The sequence below is a fragment of the Opisthocomus hoazin genome, chromosome 10 (genome assembly GCF_030867145.1).
Source record: "Opisthocomus hoazin isolate bOpiHoa1 chromosome 10, bOpiHoa1.hap1, whole genome shotgun sequence".
Lineage (NCBI taxonomy): Eukaryota > Metazoa > Chordata > Aves > Opisthocomiformes > Opisthocomidae > Opisthocomus > Opisthocomus hoazin.
The window spans coordinates 31,280,476-31,300,960 of record NC_134423.1 but is presented as its reverse complement, the minus strand read 5'-3'; the positions used below and the strand labels follow the sequence as shown (position 1 = coordinate 31,300,960).

General features: G+C 41.5%; 1 protein-coding gene across 2 annotated transcripts in view; it reads right to left on the bottom strand.

Annotated features, from left to right (window-relative positions):
- Nucleotides 1–959: 959 nt before the first annotated feature.
- Nucleotides 960–20,485, bottom strand: part of PIAS1 (protein inhibitor of activated STAT 1) — a 64,074-nt gene continuing 44,548 nt past the window's right edge. The window contains exons 7-14 of one of the 2 annotated variants that reach the window (XM_075431526.1): nt 17,653–17,758; nt 16,087–16,160; nt 10,494–10,654; nt 8,543–8,673; nt 8,046–8,223; nt 6,722–6,864; nt 6,363–6,400; nt 960–4,865 (exon numbers count right to left, since the gene is read on the bottom strand). In XM_075431526.1, the coding sequence (XP_075287641.1) occupies nt 4,569–4,865; nt 6,363–6,400; nt 6,722–6,864; nt 8,046–8,223; nt 8,543–8,673; nt 10,494–10,654; nt 16,087–16,160; nt 17,653–17,758 (1,128 nt within the window). In that variant the 3' untranslated portion in view covers nt 960–4,568. The remainder of the gene's footprint in view (nt 4,866–6,362; nt 6,401–6,721; nt 6,865–8,045; nt 8,224–8,542; nt 8,674–10,493; nt 10,655–16,086; nt 16,161–17,652; nt 17,759–20,485) is intronic. The other variant, XM_075431527.1, reaches the window with a different exon arrangement.

Genomic DNA, 20,485 nt, shown 5'->3' with positions numbered 1-20,485 from the left:
TACATGAAACAGAGGTAGGATTCCCTGCAGAACCCAAGAGCAGGTTCCACACAGCAGCAGGAGGCAGCGCTCCCCTCGTACCTCTCCTCGCACGGCGCAGCTATCGTCTGCACAAGCACCCACCCGCCTGGCCGGGTGCCGCTGGGAGGGCTGCCCGCGGCGCGGAGCTCGGCTTCTGCCCACCGGAGCTGCCCCAGACCTCTGCCACAGAAGCGCCAGCGACGACGGCGAGCAAAAACCTCGGCTGCTTTGAGCCTGGGCGTGCTGAGCTTATGAAACAAGGAGTTCATTTCGAAGCGTTTGTTTCCAATATGCATCAACAGCCAAATTACAAATGATCCAATGCACAGCTTAATTCTCCCCTATCGACCAGCACGGTTGATTAACAAATCCTGTCAGCTGCAGACAACACAAAAGTTGGATGTCACGGGGATTGATCAGCTCATAATCACTTTGGCTTCCTCCAGAACGCGTCTGTGTGTGACGGGCGGTTCCTACCCTCTCCGGGTGGGTAAACATCGCCCAAATCAGAGCTAGCAAAAAGGAAGCGCATCCACACACCCTCACGAAACAAAGCCGCACTGTCCGAGCCCGGAGCAACAAGGAGAGATGCTGGGTGCCACAAAACCTTCAGAAGCAAAGTGCTCCTGCTCAGCAGAGACCTTGGCAACTCTCAGGTCACAGAAAGCACCCTCCTCCCCCCCCATTCTTTTCTCCTGAGGAAACACAACGTAACTGAATGCTTTTTATTACATCTAAAGATTTCTACATAAACAGGTAACATTCAATAGGTAAACCATTTTTTTTTTTGCAATGCATATAATAAATATTTTCACTTGGTACTTTTATACAAACTGACATTGGTCTACTATACATTTTTAAAAGCCATTTACTGGTTTGGCATGCCGTACGGAAACTAAGAGAAAGTTTTAAGGCAATGAATGACAGATTTAAATTCATGGAATTAATGGTCTTTTTAATATTCTGCTTATATACATTTTTCCCTTTGTTAATTAAAACAATTAACAGCAGCACTTTCGGGGACCACCAGCAATTTTCCCTTGTTAGAAATCTAAGCTCTGTTAAAAAAAATAAAAAAAAAAAAGAAAGAAAAAGAGTTACACTGACAAAACAAAATCCTTTCTATTTAAAACGTGCTTGAAACCCTGAAATGTTAAACTGCAACGAAGAATTAGTTTCCAAAACGTTCTCCTCACAGTCCTCAGCTCTGCGTTGGGAGGCAGGTCCAAGCGTCCAGTGAAACTCTACAGGCCATCCCGTCCTCGGGAGGCTTACGGAATCCTGGCCGCGGGGAGGAAGGGGCAAGCCCGGAGCTGCTGTCACGCCTATCGTTACGGAAGCGCTGCAAAGGTTTTAAGGCATGGCACAGCTTGCAGCTTAGCACAGTTTCTGGTCTTCCAAAGGATGCATCGGCAATGCCCTCAGGAGCGACACAAAGCCGCTTCCACCCTGCTACTCAAACAGCAGCTACGTACCGGCACCCGTGGGTACGCACGCAGAGCACTACACGTAACGCAGGCACACGTGCGCGCAGCCCTCTCCTCCAGCGGAAGGATCCGAGGACAGAAGACCACCGGTCTGCGGCTCGCAGACACCCGCAGCGCCCGGAGCTGTACCGTGGGCCAGGCCACCCCGGGCTGCTCTACTGCGCCTTCCACAGCACGCGGACTGGTGGGGACGGGGCTCTGGAGTGACACTTGCAGGGAACTTGTCGAGAACTCAGACTGAGACTTCTAGCAAGCAATGTTAACTGTGGTCAGAGGCACAGAGAATTATCAACGATAAAGAACACCCTAGCATGAAACAGGAATACTCACAAAGCATATGGGATCGATACCACAAAGGAGGACTTGAGAACATTTCTGTCCCTTCTTTGCAGAGCGATGAGGTTAAAAAACGACAACGGTGAACTCAACGGCCTTCCCTCCCTTCAGGGTGACTTGTGAGGAAACGGAAGGCGTCCTCAGCTGACCTCGCTTTCCTAAAGCTAAGAGGGGCACAGAGATGCCAGGTTCTGTGTTACCACACACTCGCCACCTTTAATCTTCTATGTGAATTAACAAGATTTTAATACCATTGTCAAAAGTGACATAAGCTGCTCTTCAGGCCATCTTTAACAACACAGTCCATGGAAACGTTGCCACAATCGTCGGTAAAACAGCCACAAGCTCTCCCGAATTTCTCTCGGGTGTTTCAGAAGCTGGGGCCACGCACGCTCCCAGTTACACTGATAGCAGTCATACTCCAGATTTACAAACGGTATTACAGCAAAGCATATGCTCTGAAGTTACCAGGTTAGTATTCATGACTAAAATGTATGAGATATATTCCTAATGTAGGTTTAATCACTTCAAAATCAGACTGAGCTTAAAAAATATTTCCCATTTTCTATCCTTTTATTTATTTTTTTTAACTGACATTTAATAAATTATAAAATTGGTGTATGGTGAAATATATATATCAGCCAGATATGTATGAAATACACATGCATGGGAAAAACTATTTAACTCACTTTTAACTCACACACACAGATCTATAAATACATATATACACACACATATACATATAAACACAAACATTTGTTTTCAAAATTCAAGTCAACTATTTAGTGGCAGAGGGATGCTGTAAAAACACTAAAAACGATTTTGATGCCACATAATGTGAACCTTTCAAATAACCATACGACTGATCATACAGCAATACCTAATGCTACTTGGATTAAAGATTTTTTTCTTTTTTCCTTTTTTCTTTTTTTTTTTTCTTTTTTTCATCAACGTAAATTTTGAGACAACTTCATAGGCAAAAAGTGGCTCTTGTCAATGCTCAAAGCAACTAGCTGCAATCAACAGTTTTAGACATTAAAAACTCAGACAAGAATCTGCTAATTTTAGTATTCCTTAACTCTTTCCTGATAAACTTGTTACCTGCACTTTCAACCAGTTATAAAAATATTTTTCACACCAGAGGAAATATTTACTCTCTCTGACATGGACTTTGGGACACAAGAGAATCACTTCCTTCCCTCCCCCTTCTCTTAAAGAATCTCCTGAAAAACTGCATTCCAGCTATTTACACATTTCACTCTTTAATAAGAACAGATCAGCCCAAATGACCCATCAGTTCAAAAAAAAAAAAAAAGAGATTTTCCTATGTCACACACAACTGCCAAATAAAAAAAAAAAAGAAACCAGGAAGTAAGTATGGCTCGAAGTTCTCAAAGTTCAGCAGAAGCATACTGAAAATTAGAGAAATCAAAATTATTACAAGGCCAAAAAGAGAAAACTGAATTTTGAAACCCACTACCCTAAGAGACTTCAGTAGGTAGCAACACATTCGAGTGCACGGGCTACAGGGTGGAGCTTTTTTATTGGGTTGGGTTTTGGTTTAAGAGACTCACATTGAACATTTAATATTAGTTGTGATGAATGTGAACTCAGAAGACAGTGTACCAAGACCATTATCAGCTGCACAAACCATGCAATAGTGTGTTGGTATTTGTATTTTCTTCCTTTTGTTGACAAGTTCACTTTTAAGCAGAAATTTGATCTACTGCAGCTAAAAGTAGGTTTCTCCAGACAGAACAAGACAGGCCTCAATTCAACAGGCCATTTATACACGCATGGCTAACTTTAAAGCACAAGCAGTTCCACTAATTTAAAACTGATACATGCTTAATATTTTGCTGATTAGGATCTTAACATTATTTTAAAAGGATTTCATAGTAAGTTCTTAGAAACAAAACCCTACAGTCTAATGTATCAATGCTTTTACTTGGGGCTAGATTCTATAAAAATTCTCTGTTTTGTCCCACATAAGCACAGCCAAGTAAATCCTCAGCCTGAGATTTTATTGAGTCTGGCCCTCAAGAACAATTGGTGCACTAATGAGTTTGCAACATGCTTGAACAAAGCGTGGAATTTAAAAAAAAAAATCGTCTGAATAGAGAGTCAGCTGGAACCAGAAATGTCAAAAAAACCCCAAAAAACTAAACAACAAACCCACTCCTGAAAGGTTATGTCCTGCAAACAGAGCGGATGCTGTGGAACAGTTTGGGTAGGGTTTATTCTGCTTTAAGCATAATAAAAACTGCACCAAAGGCGGGATGGGGGAATTAGATTCCACCAAAGGTAAAGGTCTCCAAGAGGAGAAAAAACCCTCTCACAAGTTTGAACTTTAAAAGTTCAGCTCCTTTCCTGTTTATGTTACTGTGAAGAAAATAATGCCATTTGTGTCCAAACTATGGGGGGGAAAAGTAACTCATAGGACAAATGCACAGGTGTAAAATCTTCAGCATCCATAAAAATGAACCGAAGCTCCTTGTTTTTGTTAATTTTTTTTTTTGTTTTGTGTTTTTTTTTTCTTCTTTTTACCAGTGAGGCCATCTTAGGTTTATATACAAAAGTAAAACTGAAAATATACTTTTGTTCTCTGTACACATAAATTTTTTTCCCTAAAAAAGGAAAAAAAAAAAAACCTTGTCTATGTTTCTAACATAAAGTAAAACCACGCACAAAGATTTCCTCTGACGAGTTCATGTATTCCAAAAATCAGTCCAATGAAATAATGTCTGGTATGATACCAAAGATAGACGCCGTGTCCGTGCTGCTCCTACTTGCAACTGGATGACCATGATTCTCTCGCAGGCTGTTGGAGGAAACAAGACTGCTGTTACTGCCACTATTGCTACCATTTGTGGCTGGCAGAGAACTGCTTCCTCCTGCATTTAGCTGATCGAGAAACATCTGAGATGAAGTGTATGGGAAAAAACGAGAGTGTAAGAGTTCTTGATCATCTGATGCGGAAACTGCCGCGGCTGCAGCGGCAAGAAGGGATGTGTTGTAATGCTGGGGGGAAAAACAACATTTTCAAGTTACATTTCAGACACCATAGTTTTGATTCAGACCAGCACAAAGAAGGTATTTGTAAGCTAAAGCTCTGACAGCTTCTGGATGTCACAGCAGCTCGTCTACTCAACCTTTCTGTAGGGTAAGTGGACAGATGCAGCAAACTTTTACCTTTGCAGCCCCTGATTTCTGAAGCCAAAAGAAATTGGAAGTACTAGTATTAGTAAGAGCAAACACTAGATGCAACAGTATTGCAAGACACCCAACACAGTAAGAAATGGTAAGCAGCAGCACTCTTTTACCTCTTCAAAAAATTCCTTGGTGGAAAAATTCCCCAAAATTCAAAGAAACATTTTGCCATCCCTCTCCTCCGCTCAAAAGTCACAGACCAACCACAGCTGGTGAACCTACGTGCTAATCACTGTTGGTGGAGGAAAGCACACTTCTGTGAAAAATGCATTTAGAAATAGCACGCTTAGTCCCATCCGGTGGCAGCTAGGGCTGTCCCAGGTTATGCTCTCTGATGGGCAGCCCCTGAAAGGCAAGAACTTTAGCTATCAAGAACCAGATTTTAAATCCAATCTCTCTGCAGTGTAATTCTGCTTTCGATGTTTCTTTCCATTACAGTGAAACATCCATGCAGGTTATTCAGCCTTGTTCCCCAACCCATACGCACTGGTGTAATTAGTGCAGCATCAGTCTTCCACACTACTTGTTTCACAATACATCCCATACCTATGTTTTACTGAATATCAATATAGCTTTTCTGAATCCAAATTCTACAGTGCAGGCTCTGGTCTTCATTATGATATGAAAGTACCTCTCTACTTTTAGTGCAATTCTCCTACTTGAGACTGCAGAACAGACATGAAGGGACAACGGGCGGGTGAGTCACCCCAGCCCCCTTCTATTCTTGGAGGCACAGGAGGAAAAGTGATCAAGCAGGAGGACTTGCCAACCCAGACTCCTTTTGAGAATGATCTGCTTAGTTCCCAAAAGTGGAGAAGCCAGCACCAAGCTAGCCCATTTCAGCAAGTGTGTACAGAAAGGCGGCAAACGTGGTATGAACAGGCACGCGGCCTCAGACAAACCAGAGCTGCCCCTGACTCTCCAAATCGTGCAGAGGACTGTCAAGAGTCTCAGTGGTGGGGCCCCGCACTGTCAGATGGCCAAAGTCAGACCTCAGGGTGGAATAACTAAGGAGGTGGCTGGTGGACCTTCAGCCGTGGCCAAGGGTCATGCCACAATACAACAGCAACTGACTGAGCTTAACCCTTGGAAACTGAAATGTTTATCTTTTGTTCTGCCTTATCCTACACCCCTATTTAGACAACGCTCATGTTTGGTCACAGTTTCTATGTGTATAAAATATAGCTGCAGCCTGCCTGCATTTACACCTACATTATACATCTGCTCCTTCCTCGCCTATACATCCATGCCAGCAAGTCCTTCTCAGAAAAGAGTATCTGCCATATGACTTGGTTTTCCTTGACTTACCTGATTGTCTCCTGACAGGAACGGGAAGAAATCTAAACCTGTGAAGAGTCAGAGAAAAAATTTTAGCTTCTCAAAACACAAAAACACCTCCTCATTCTTCCACCATTTATTTTGAAATAAACCAGTATAATACTGGTGACACTTCAGATTCTCTTCACTACCAGAGCTTGCAAAACATCAACCTTTTAAAACCGTATGATATTAACCTTTTTTTTTTTTTTAAATACCATCTCTTCCTCTGGGGATGCAAAATAATATTTTGCACTACTGAATCGTCAAACAACTGCATGTTTAAATCCTGTTACAATAGTTCTTGTTTGGAGAGCTGTACTTACAGACACGCACAGCCAGAAGCTCACCTTGCAAGTCATAAGGCATAGGTGTCATATGGAATGGATGCCTGTAGTCTTGGATGAGTGACGTATTGATGTAGCTGGTGTCAACAGCAGGAAGGCTTGGTGTTCTTGACACAGGAGATGCTTGATGGGGTAAATTTAAAATGCTGGAAGAAACAAAGGCTTGTTACAAGTGTAAAATATAGTCTTGGCTTTAATGCCAGAAGAGCATTTGAAGATTTCTCTTGCTGTCCCATGCAAGGCATGCCAATTTTCAAATTTAATACAAAGTTGACTGCTCAATATGTATTATGAACTTTATGACAGGTGCGCAACAAACTCCTCCCCTACGAAACTTCAAAAGCTTCACTAGAAAACATCACGATGCTACAGCATCTCAAAGAGTCTTGCAGGGACTGCAAGGGGGTGGCTGGGAGGAGATGCAAGAGACACGAGCATCCCCCGTTCCCCAAGCTTTCTTCTCACACTGACATTTCAGCAAGCAAGTTGATTCAGTCCAAGGCAGTTGAAGTTTAGCAAAATTAAAAGTAAAGCGAAGTTCAGTCTCAGACAGCAGAAACTGATGACTCTTGCTGTAAATAGCTATAGCAGATATCCCTATGCCATGTTACAAATACTCCTAAGCCAGGACAAGACAATCCTAGCGGAATACTGAACTCCCCAAAACATACAAATCTGTGTAACACCACAGATTATACTCCACAAGGTAACTGGCAATAGAATTGGAATGCCAAAAAGGTCTTGAGGAGTTTTAAGTGACCACCGAGTCATTTACATTAGTGGAGTAGTAATCACTTCAACAACAGGATTCCCTAGGTTTAGCCTCAGTTTTCTTCCCTACGTATTTATGTAAACCGGGTGCTATTAACAGCTTGGCTACTTAGGTGTAATCAGGTTATTCTGGCATTCTTTATTACTACGCTGCTGGCAGTAATCATCAGCAAAACCCACACACTCCCATACCACACCCATGTTTCTCGTTGCTCTCTCTCTCCATACGTGCTGCTTTTATATTTCTCTAGGGAAGCAAAACATTTCCAGATTCACAAAAAAATATACTTCTCAGCCACAACCTTTTGCACCATTTTATACTCTTTTTCACAAAAACAATTCAAAAATTGTATCGTGTTACACTTAACAACTCAAACTTTGTTATTCCAATCTTCTCAGGCCTTGTGACCTGAGATCAAATCCACTTGCTGTAAGCTATTAAACTGGGATATAATCCAAATACAAACTTTCTAGATACAATTTCTTTAGAAATATGTTACTACTCTCCATCGTGAGTATATTTGCTCTGCAACGGCCTGTATATTTTTCTGCTCACCCTTTATTGTTTAATGGTGATGCTGGAGATATGGAAGGACAGCTTCTCTTTGCCGATGGTTCCTCCTCCTCTTCATCTGATGAGCTATCAATGGTTAAATCAATCACTTCTACCTTCTTATTTTTATTTGACTGTTGGTGAGAAGACACCTGATGTTCCAAGGAAGAGCTTATGCACCCTACAGAAAGAAAGCCAACACTATAAGCTGTAGCTTACAACACCACTACCATCATCGTAACATCACAGCTTATTATATGCCTTCATAAATAAAGCTTACAACTTAGAATAAAAGACAACAAAATTATGTAACGTTGATGGCAACTTAAAAGTACCATCAACCCTAAACAGGCATTGCTCAAATAATCTCTCTCACCAATGATCACTAAGAGCTACAAACGTATATGCAAACATGAGCATTTTGAAAAGTTCAAGGAACATCACTGCTTAACAGTTCAAAAGGATGACATTCAGTCTGTACACCCCAAAACACGACTGACCATCAACTCCATTGTAAGACGCAGTTACTTCCTGGACTTCCTTCTTGGATCTCATAGGAGCCCATGATCCATCCTCCTTAAACTGAATTTCGTCACAATCTGTACAATACTTCAGGATTTCCATGAACAACCTGTCAATCAAAAACATATAATATCAGTCCTCAAAAAGAGCTTAACTCCTTTTTTATGCCTCCAATATCTCTATTAGTGCAAGTTTGAATTAGTGTTTAAAGAGTCAAAAGCTTTCATTGTTCTACTCTTATTTCATCTGCTTCCTTGATAAAAAGGAGTCACTGAAGAATTTAAACTATTATCTATAACAAAAATCTACACATTCACTTCAGAGAACTACACGAGTGGAATCCTGCAGATCTCATGACACAGAACTCTCCGTTTCCCAAAACAAAGGAAAAATGTGAACTAGCATTAAAAAACCCAATTTCCTTCTTACCTATATTTATCTTTGACAAAACTTAACTGAGGAAGCCCGTATCTTAAAGGAGTCCACACAGCTGAGTATTGAAGGACTAGTATTTCCTGAAACCTCTTTATAGGCAAAAACTTCCTAACAAAAGCTGAGCATGGGAATCTAAACTTGCAGCCTCTTCTCCTAGATGCGCCTCCTAAAACTTTTAGGATCCTGGCACCACATCACTCCCAGCGGGAATTCCAGCTTTTGACCAAGACTATTCACGTGGTTCTGCGGAGGAAAGAGCTTTGCTTTAATTAGTGAGAAAGTTCACTCCTTCCCAGATCGAAACATTTTCTAGAAATAACCTTCTCTTTGGGATGCTATATCACCTGATCTCCAACATCTGCACCTGGCAATACAAGAAGAAATAAGGAAAATACGTTGTTTTCATTATTACTGCTCTTAGTCTTTACTATTTTAGGCTGAAACTTAGAACAAGGAAGCCCACAGTTCATTGACCCAAAGCAGAGGGCCTGCAAGTCTCAGGGTCCATAAACCCAAACCAGCCGGTGAGAGCCCTGAGTGTCTCTTCACGAGCTTTTTGCAAGGCATTAAAGGGGATCCCGAGCAATCTCAGGCTGCACTGGCAAGTCACCAAAACGAAGCAGATGCTCACTAAAAAGGACTCAATCATTTGTGAGCTGGTCTTCTGAGGTTATGTTTGTTTCAGGGTTTTTAGTTTTGCTTTTTGGCACTTTGTTTGTTGTGGTTTTTTTTTTTTTGGTCGGTTGGTTGAGTGGGTTTTTGTGCAGTCTGAGTAAAGCATTCTGAGAGTATTCTCAGAAGGCTCTACTCGTTCTCTTCATTTATCACACTTTGGAAAGAAGACTCCTATCTAAAGAATTAAAATGCAAACCCAGGAAGGAATACTTAACATTTCTTCATGGAGACCAACATTAGATTTTTTTTTTTATTTTATTTTTTTTTAACATTCTGCAGGTAGGCCTTACCAGGGAATCAATCTCTATGTCCCTGTCTACATACAGCAGCTCCCCAAATGTGGAACTGTACATGGAATTGTACACGCACTTGGGGGGGGTGGCAGTATTTATGTGAGCTAACATGAATATCTGCTACCAGCTATGCCAGATTTGTGCAGCTGCTCCACTAGAAGAAAAGACAACATGTGCTGTTTTCACCTAGGGATCCAGCACTATGGAATACCGGGAAAAAAAAAACAAACCAAAACAACCCACAACTATTTTCGGCAGGATAGCTCAAAAATTTACCTAGGGTTGGAAGCAATACCTCTCATTAACTTTAACTTCATCTGATGACCACAGTTCTTCCAGAATACTGAACGAAGAGGTACCTGGTTAGTAATTCTTCACCAACAACAGGGAAATTAAAGGACATGGTAACTCAAAGGAGGTCACAGCCAGATAACCAAGATTTCAGAGCAATGTATTCTGTGCAGCACAAGAACAGTAAGCAGAGAGTGTAAGGTACATCGTGCACTTCGATTAAAGTTTTACTTACCCATCAATAATGAGATGTTCATAGGGAGCCTTCTTGTCACAGACGGGGCAAACCCAGGTTGGTTTCTTTTCATTCATTTGAATATACAGAGTGGCATCAAAACATTGCAGGTGTGAACACGTCAGGGCCCTACATGGTATAGTTAGCCGCATTTTACCAAGCTTTAAGAGAAAAAAAACAAGATTACATCATCTTGGTGTTAAAACAACAAACAGGGCCTTTCCGTCTGAAAATAGACAGAGATGGGTTGAGTTCTACTCCAGAAAGAACTCTCACTAATCTGAGCTTTGATTAAAATACATGCCACGTACAATGTTCCCTCCTTCCTGTAGGTTAGATTATCGCATAAAAGCTACTAAAAATCACTTTTTTTAACTATATTTGATCAAGGAAACTGAAGACTACATCCTTCCATATCCCAATAACAAAATACAGAGCCCACTGGCCACCTCTAGCACACCAGCGTCCTGGTCGAAGCACAAAAACAGAGTTCTTCATTAGTGGTTTAAAAGCTGATGAACGTGGGTCCATCCTCCCCTACTCACTGACAGTTACAGGGTGTACTCAAGCTGCTGTCCGTGCCTCAGTCATCAGGGCACTACTAGAACTACTTGTTTAACTCTACAGTCACAGAGGCAAGCACATTGAAAATGCATTTGCAGGATTATGGATCATCTCCTGATGTCGTTCTCCAACTCCATCCTTTTGACTGCTTTCTCCGAAGAACTGTCAGAAAGTGACTGCTCGCAAAAGAAGTCACACTTGTTAACTATTAAGAAACTGTTTTACACTTCTCCTGCTGTGATGAACACCACTGCTATGGACACAGTCATAAGCTAACCTGAAACATCGCTGTCTTTTCCTTGTGTAAAATACGAACAGCTGACGACCCCCTATAATACCATCATAACTTTCCAACACTACAAAGGGCCTGCAAATGTTAACGGAAGATGAGACAGGAGAAAACAGGTTCCAGAGTGCACTTTCAGATGGGGACCATCCTTTCCTTCAAGTTTGTAGAAAGGTCAGGACAGCGAGGGTTTGCAGGCCAGCTTCCACAAGTTGAATGCACAAAGCACAGCTGAGTGCTGAAGCTGAGCAGACAACATCGCTGCGCTGTGCGCCCCGAGTCTTCAGCCTAACTTGTGCAACAGGAATATCTTAGTCTGGATTAGATTAGATAAATCAGGGCTAACCCAGATCATAAAACATTAACGTATGATTACACTGAATGCAAAATTGATTAGACAGTGAAAGGCATTTCACATTAATCTGAATTAAAAGTTTCCTCTCCTCAGAAAAACAAGCAGTTTTCTGGCAAAGTGCTTACGCTGCAGTTTAGGAGGGGCTTTAACTGACCACACTAAAGGTAAAATGTAGGAATGTCTGAACAAGACTTATCCCACATTAAAAGACAACAAAACAATTCTTTATTACGAAGTATTTATACTGAGCATTTTGAAGTTGTGTATATTTGACTAAAATATATTTGACTAGAACGCACACAATGACTTCATTTGAAAACCTTCATCCAATTCTAGCAAGGGATAGTAGGAGGAATTGTTTTTAGCACAGCTTAAGCAAGCACCGTGGCCGTGCATACCGATTCTGAGCAATACAAGATGGGTGCCACAGGATGGCACTCAATCTCAGAATATCACAAAACTAAAAACAATATCAAGAACAAAGGCTCTACTCACAGTCCACCACTTCCTCCATGATCCTTCTCCCCCCGCCCCTCCTCGCACCCCCCACAAGCAGAAATCCCTCCACCCCATTCCCAGCAAATTCAGCTAGACTGCAGGACCTCGCTCTTTCGCCTTCCCCTTGGCGCTCAGTCGCTGCCACAGAGCCGGCCGGCAGATGGGAGGGGAGCAGAGAACTCCCCGGGGAGCCTGCCGTAATGCTGGGGGGAGCGCCGGCCGCAGGAGTGCTGTATGTGCCATGTGTTTGGCACCTCTGCCCCAAAATCCATGACCAAGCACATTATTTCTATCACATAATCAGCCCCCAACAAAGCCAGGCCCCCTGGTCCATGTCTGTTCTGAATTCTTCTCTCCCAGATGGTAGGTCAATGGCTCATTTGGCTTTTGGGTACAACAAGAGTCTCCTAGCTCAGCGAGGATCAAGAGTAAAGGTACCGGAGATAAAACCTGGATGCTTCTATGTGATGCAAAATAAAAATCAGGAAGTCAGAGACACATGCTGCAGGCAGAACATAAACCCACCTCTTGAGCGAAAAAGAAGAATTAACCCAGAAACATTTTCACCAGCTTTTGGGACAAAACCTGTGGCTCTGATTTCTAAGCAGCGGTCGGATTTAACCGAAGCCACGCGCACGCAGACAGGACCGGCACACTCAGCGTTAACAAGTCGATGTCTCCTTTCCCAGTTTTTGGCACTGAACCTCCCAGATCAGCTCTGCCATACTGGCCAAGCTGTGTCAGAACCGACAAAAGAAAAGGTCATAAAAGAAGGGACGCACCCCAACTTCTGAAAAGCCATGCTTCCCAACACTGTTACTGTCTTCATTCCTGCCTGTTGGCAGCCAAAGAAACACTGCATTAATTTCTTTTACAAGCATACAAGACATTGCTATCTTTTCATGCTAAAAACAGCACCCAAAACAGGAGTGCAGGATTTGTAAACAAAGCTGCAAAACCTACAGTAAAATGCTAGATTTGGAATTTTTGCTCAGTTAAATATTTGGTCCAGCTGCAGAGCCTGTGGATTTATTTATTTATATTTCAAATGAAAAAAAAGAACCTGAATTCGAGCGTCTTCCTGAAATACAGGCTTGGTCCAGCCCATCTGCCTGCTGTATCTTGGCTAGATTCAGCCAATAGTTAAGGACAGCTTTTTCTCCGTACTCCACGGTCTCAGAGGGAGAGCAGGCCTCTGTGCTAAAAAAAGATCAGCAGCAATCCAAAACAAATTCAGAGGAAGCTGCCTCACTCTGCATCTTTTCTGAGGGCAAAATACAGGTTATAAGGTCTAAACCTGCCACCCCCAACCAGATATGCAATTCCATTTATTTTATTGAAGCATATGCACTAGAGAATCGCACCCATAACAAATGAGACGGGAGAACAGCACCCTCGCGTTAACAGAGCTGAAGATGCATCACTCGCTAATTTTTGCTTCTGCTGTTGGAGACCAAATCAGCATCTTCAGTCTGTACTTTCAAAGCATACACTGTCCATTCAAGCATTAGAAAGCAAGCACAAAATATTTACAAGAAAAAATTCTCCCCGAGCCAGCTGCTTACAAATTGACAACTAAAAATATGGAGGCTATAATAAAATCACATTCAGACCCGAGACAGTGTGAACCACGCTAATAACCTTTCTATGCACAGGAGAGGCTGCAAGGTGCAGTCTCTTGCAACAAGCTCTTGCAATGATGGGTTACACCAAGAGCTACAGGGACATCAGACAGCACTACATGAGGAACATACTGGGGAAAAAGTCAAGCGTGGACATTTTACTTTGCAGACATTAAAATGACAAATATGCTCAAAATAATCTGCTATAGACTTTTTTGGTATGTCTATCAGAAAAGTAGTAAATTTTAAAGAGGAAATACTGACAAAGGTAGGGCTTCTCAAGAGCTACTCCCTAATGTCTGATTGCTGTTTTGTTTTTACCCCTGGCAGAACTCTGAGAAAGCAAAATAGAATGTGACTTCTTTAGGTATTAGCAAACTTGCAGTCCTAAAAGCAGTATTGTAGAAGATACTCCTGATCTAATACTAATTCATCTGAGTCGCAGCCATCAAGCAAAAAAAAACAGAGAGCATCCAAAAGCACTGCAGAAGAACTTTTATCAGAAGTGGAAGCAATCCGGACAAAGAGAAGTGTGTCAGAAAACTCCCATGGAACGATCTGTAAAGCCACTCAACTGCAGTTTTGAAAAATCAAGTACGACTGAAGTAAAACTCTAATTCCAGAAGATGCATGAAGATTAATTTAAGATAATGAATTAATACATAGGCACTTCTAAACTCTTACAGCCACTTAATTCCTAGTAATGGATTACTGGTTTTGCCCCTATTGGAAACTCCTTTTAAGTGGTAAGCATATTGTGCCTGAAGAATGACAAAAAAACCCACCAGGCCTATTGTTGTGCTTTCTAGAATAACAAAGTACCAACAGCATAACAAAAGTTCAGCTACAACAACTCAGCAAAACAGCTGGCAGGTGTGGACCCAAAATACTTCAGCGTTGCAAATCTGCAGCAGTTTCGACGTGACACGAGTTCATAGGTTTGTAAGATTGTAGGATATGAGGTTCTAAGTTTACAAATCAGGATTTTATTTTGTAAATGCAACCCCTGTATCTTTCTTTACAGATAAGTTTTATCTTCCTTACAACTGTGTTTTTATTTAGTTAGCATCAGCGTTGATACAGAGAAAGTCTTAAGACTGAAGATCATGAAAACACCAGATTTAAAGATTTACAATAACCTAACACATATGAAAAAGTAATGCAAATGTCAGTTGGGCTTTTTACGAAGCAAAGCTTACATATCTAAAAGTTTATCTTTACACTGGTAGAGTTTAAGAACACATTTAATAACTTCAGAAATAACCTTCAATTTTGCAAGAATAAACTCAGTTTTCTTCTTTAGATTTCAAAACTGAGAATTTCGTGTCAGGCTTGAGCAGATTGAGCCAAAGCAGGAAACAGATGTATCCTTAATCTTGAAAAGAGGTTAAAAGGTTATGCTGCAATAAAGATACTGTGTCAATCAATACAGAAAGCTAGTACTCTGAAGGCACGTGGTACTTGAAACCAGAGCACTAAATCCCAAAGATTTTAAAAAGTGTACATAATATCAATATTGTTCAGTTTATCAATGATAACGCAAACCCAGATATAAACTCCTGCTTATCCCTGCACCCACTCAGTTAAAAAACAACCAGTAGGCCAAGATACAGTACATGTCTACAATTCCAGTGAATATCAGAATCCCAGCATGGTGGGGTTGGAAGGGACCTCTGGGGGTCACCCAGAGCAGGCTGCACAGCACCGTGTCCAGGCGGGTCTTCAATATCTCCAGAGAGGGAGACTCTACAACCTCCCTGGGCAAATATGGAAGTGGCTTTCTCCCACTTCAAATTTGGAACAAATTTTGTTTGAACAACCTCTAGGACACTGCTTCGTTTTTAATCTAAGATTATTAAATACTCAAAGTGTACACGTGCATATAATCAACTTCAGTTAAAAGATGCTCAATTCTTTGACTGCAGACACTGGCTGAAGAGCTATTTTTAATAGCCAGATTCACCTACCCTACCACTGAGAGTGGTTGTGTCGCAATCAAGGACCCAAACTGCACACTCAGATGATCCAGTGACAGATTTAGGTGTATGCTTACATCTAATTTTGAACAGCGTTTTGAAGTTAATGGAATACTCATTTTCTCAGGGGTGTACCACATGCTTAAGCACAGTGACAGATAACTTCAGCACTAGATCCTATCTCCTCACAGTTAACACACACGTAAACACAAGCTAATCAGTACTGAATACACGTCCCAGAACAGTCACATTTGGGTCAGAATCAGTTTTGAGGGAATTAGAGAAAACTTACCGGACAAAGCAGAGAAACTCTTAAGCTCGTTGTTGCTATTTCACTGTCTGGATCGGCAGTCAGCTTCTCTTTAACTGTTATTTGAAAGAAGAAAAGGTTTATTTAACAGTTGATTTAAAAAACAAAAGGAGCGAGAGAAATGAAACAAGTCTGACACTGTGTGCTAAACTTTCTGTTTGCCGTATCTACTGGAAGCAAGCAGCAGTGACTATTGTTTCAGACTCACACAATAAACATGTAACATAAGCTGTCTTTACTCTCTGGAAAGATCATAAACGACAAAGATTTAAGAAAGCTAAAAGCAGGAAAAGCTCATCTTCACCCAAAACGCCTACAAAATGTGTTTATAGAGAGATGTCCTTGTTCATATACATGCAACTTTGTACTTGACAGTTATTTAAAATCCACTGACAAGATAAGCAACACTGATTTGACTGGTAACTTCAAGCACATTAAAAGAAAGTGTAAGTAATTCTCACATGGACCAGCACCACTGTAAACCTCTGAAATACTCATCAAGCAATCCTGTGATTTAAAACTGAAAAGCAAACTGAGAACTAGGAAATCAGAAGTACCCTGGCAAAATTTGGGTTTTAAATAACTGCAGTGAAACAGTAGCACTAGAGAAGTCTTTCACCTCTACCCATCCCCTGCCCTGACTCAAAAGGACTGTTTGCACAAGTCACTGGTCAAATGGACAAGGCAGTTCCATCTTCTTCCTGCTCTGTGAACCGGACCCACACCCTCATTCTCACCTTGCACACACAGAGCAGAAGCCACGGAAACTCTCTAGGTTTTCTGCTTTTAAACCATCATACTCCATTAGCACAAGCTAACATCCAGCACTATATAGCACTGGCTTTGCAGCATTTACTGGTGGACTAATTTCCTCCCTTTTGAGCAGGTCCTGTGCTGCACACAAGACACATTATCTGAGCATTAAAGAGTATGACCACCAGCTGTCAGGTGTTGGTCTTTTCACCCTCTCCCTGAAAAAGAAACACGCAGCAGCTTTTGCTTGCATTTTTATTACACCAACTTACACCAACATGTACTTGTCAGAGAAAACAATACAGCAGCAAAGCTCACAGTTAAATTTGGAAGGGGGCTGGGAGGAGCATTGTGCTAGACTCTCTCCAGGAGCTCACTCCACAACACCATGCCAAAGGAACAAAAACTGTGCGGATGGAGACTTTCCCCCAGCATGTCAGCATCAAGGTTCAGTGTCAGGAATTTAGCTCAGCTTGCTTGAGGTACTGAATTACCAGTTAACTATATAAATACAGTTGTTCTGTTCGGAAGAAACAAAGCCAGTATGGCTGAACTGAAAGAGATTCTCTTGCATTTTTCCCTTCACAGTGTCAACAGGGTTCCTGGACTGGCTCCTAGTACAAACAAAGGCCTCCGAGTCTCTGAATTGGAACTGAATACAAAGAACACCACTATCAGATTCTCAAAACCCAGAGAATTGTAGGAAGTCCAAACCTCAGTTAGTACAGTCCTATTTCAAATCTCCTTTTACAAAAGCTGTTTTTCCTTTTTAAACAAGTAGTACATTGCACATACTTAGTGCTCTAGAATGATCAGGGTTCCGTATTCCTTTTGCTCGTAACCTCTGCAGTAACACCGTAGAGGACAGCTGCTTTACAAGATAGACTGCCATGGAATAGTTCTAGAAAACAGAACAAAAGATCAATGTAAAAACTGTTTCAATCAAAAGATAGCTTCTATTTTATACAATGCTGATGCCATTTGTTACATGATTACTGGGCACTGTGTCTCTATAGCAGTTACATGACTTTAGATGGCTACATTTTCAGACTAGAGCAAACCCATCCTGCTTCAGAAAGTTCAGAGGGCTGGAATTTCAGAGATGCAACAGAAGTGACTTCATGTTTCCCTGAGCTCAGATTTAGCTGCAAATCAAGCCATTAAAACAGCATTTAGGACACTTCTGGAAGTTTTACACTTAAGTCAGGACACGCAGTCTACAGCCCATTTAAGAAGGGCAATTTTACATCAATAATGTCAGGTACTGCAGTTGTGTCAATACATTTCAGGGAAGCTGTCAGGTCGAACATGATCCAAACTTTTTTTTTTTTTTAATAAAAGCTTATTTCATTTTTAAAACAGGAAAATCAGCAGTGATGCCTCTTCAAAAGCAACACACAAAAAGATGCATTATCTGCAGTATTTCCTACGCCGTCTGGGAGCACCGTTCAACTTTCTTTTTCTTTTCTTCCTGCACGTGCTGTCCATGAAATGCTAACACTGCTTCACTGGTGAAGCTTACCAAAAGTAAGGCAGTTGGAGAGTTCAGGAGTTCAGCGGGGCCAAGATGTACTCTAGTGAATCTGGCTGGAGCCAGCAAGAACTCACCACTCCCAACTGTCCGCCCTTGCCCGCTGGAAGGGGTTAGGTCGCTTCCCCCCCATCAGTCTCAACACAACAGACCACGCACACGTTCCTTATCAGCGTCGGCAAAAAGCCATGGATGCTCACTTCTGCCACTACAGAAAATAATTTGGCATACCAGCAGGTCAGCTGCCGACCGAGCACCAACTCGGCCAGCTCCCCGGGAAGAGCATAAGCCTTCCCTCGAGGGACGAGGAGCAGAAAAGCGCTCTGCCTGGCACTGCTACACGATTCCAACCCACAGGCTGAGATTTCTGAAAGCTCTCGTTTTTCTTGTTGGCTGCCAACAACAGCAGGTAATAACTGTCTTTCTAAAAATGTGCTATTGTACTACGCACTCATCAGCAACACCCCTCACCCCCCCTCAAAACGGAAAGGGTAAAATTTGTGTTCTCACATTTGGGTACATCAATTACTTCTTGATATAAACAGCATTCGCTAAACCTGTAGCTGCACCCATAGGCTTTAAATTAAAAACACTGAAGTCTTCCCCAGCAACTGCCACGTATGTTTCCACTAACAAAACAAACCAAAAAAATCCATACAATGGTGACATCTGCCACTATTTAGGATGCCACCAGAATCCAAAGACAGGATTTCAGTAATATATCTTACCATAAAATTGCACAAATTGAAATAGCATCAGAAACACCACATTTTAAATAATTTATTCTTACAATGTATCTTCTCACATCGTTAAAAACCACTACTGCTTTAACTTGTTTGTTTAATGCCTCAATTAGTATAGAAGTTAGAAAAATGGTAATTAACATTGTGAAATTATTTACCGACAGCTTGAATCTACAAAGCTAGCAACTTGCCCAAGGCATCTTGTACAGAAGGCTCTTGGAACAGATTGTGTAAAAATCACAATTATGACTTCAGGAAAGGTAGAGCACACCAGTTGAGACATGCAACTGACTCTTAAGGGAAGGGGAGGAGGGGAATTCAAATTTTGCACCACACAGGAACAACTAAATGTAAAATAATTCCTTACATTTAACTGTCAAGGTCTCAACCAACCACATTAGGAAGCATTACATCTCCTGAGTAGTGAAGTTCTGACCAGCATCTAATTCTCGTGAAATACACTAAGAATTTGCCCCTCTCTTCAGTTTTCTATTGTAAGCTAGAAGTTGGCCAATATGGTTTTTTTAACTGAAGTATCTACGACGCCTGAGAAACTAGCTTGGTTCACAAGAGACCAGCTTAGAGTCCACGCAGGCTGGTGACATTCCTTTTCCCTAAATCCTCACTGGTATTCTTCAGCAAAAGTACAGCGCTGTATTCAGAGCAATAACCACGAATCATCAACTTGCACGCTGCCACTTCTGCCATGTAAACCATAACTGGTTTGTTTTTAAATGCTTATTTCCAATACCTGCAATTCTCATTAGATAAAAGAAGGTTTAAAAAGAAACAAACAAACAAAAAAAATCATTCAGCCATCATTTGTTCTGTAATCTGAATGGAGACTGTTTTACGCTTCACAAGAAATCCATGATGAAATTCCATCGTGAGGTTTTATAACCAGCTATTGTGCATGATTGGGCTGTAAGCATTTTTCCACGCTGGTTCAGGAATCCTGGACTTTGTGCACTGACAAATTCTTGGGCAAGGTTTCATCTCAGGACAACTCTCGGGACTTCTAAAAACAGGACGGTTGCAATGGCAAAGCCACCACTTTTCAAGTACACACTGACTCTGTGATGCGTGTCTAGCAGGTTTTTTTGCCATCAGTGAAAGCAGTGCACTAATTCATGGACTAATTTATTGAAGTAACTTTCTGCAGCATGCTCCAGATCTAATTAGTCCAGTGGAACATCAGCAATTTTATAATACCAATTGTAACATTCTCCCCACAGACATTAAAAAGTTGTAAAAACATGACTTTTTAAATATTAAGGATAGCAGTTGGGAGAACAGAAATGTAAAAATGGCAAATTAAATCTCCTGGGCCCTGCTGGGTTGCTATGCTTTGTGT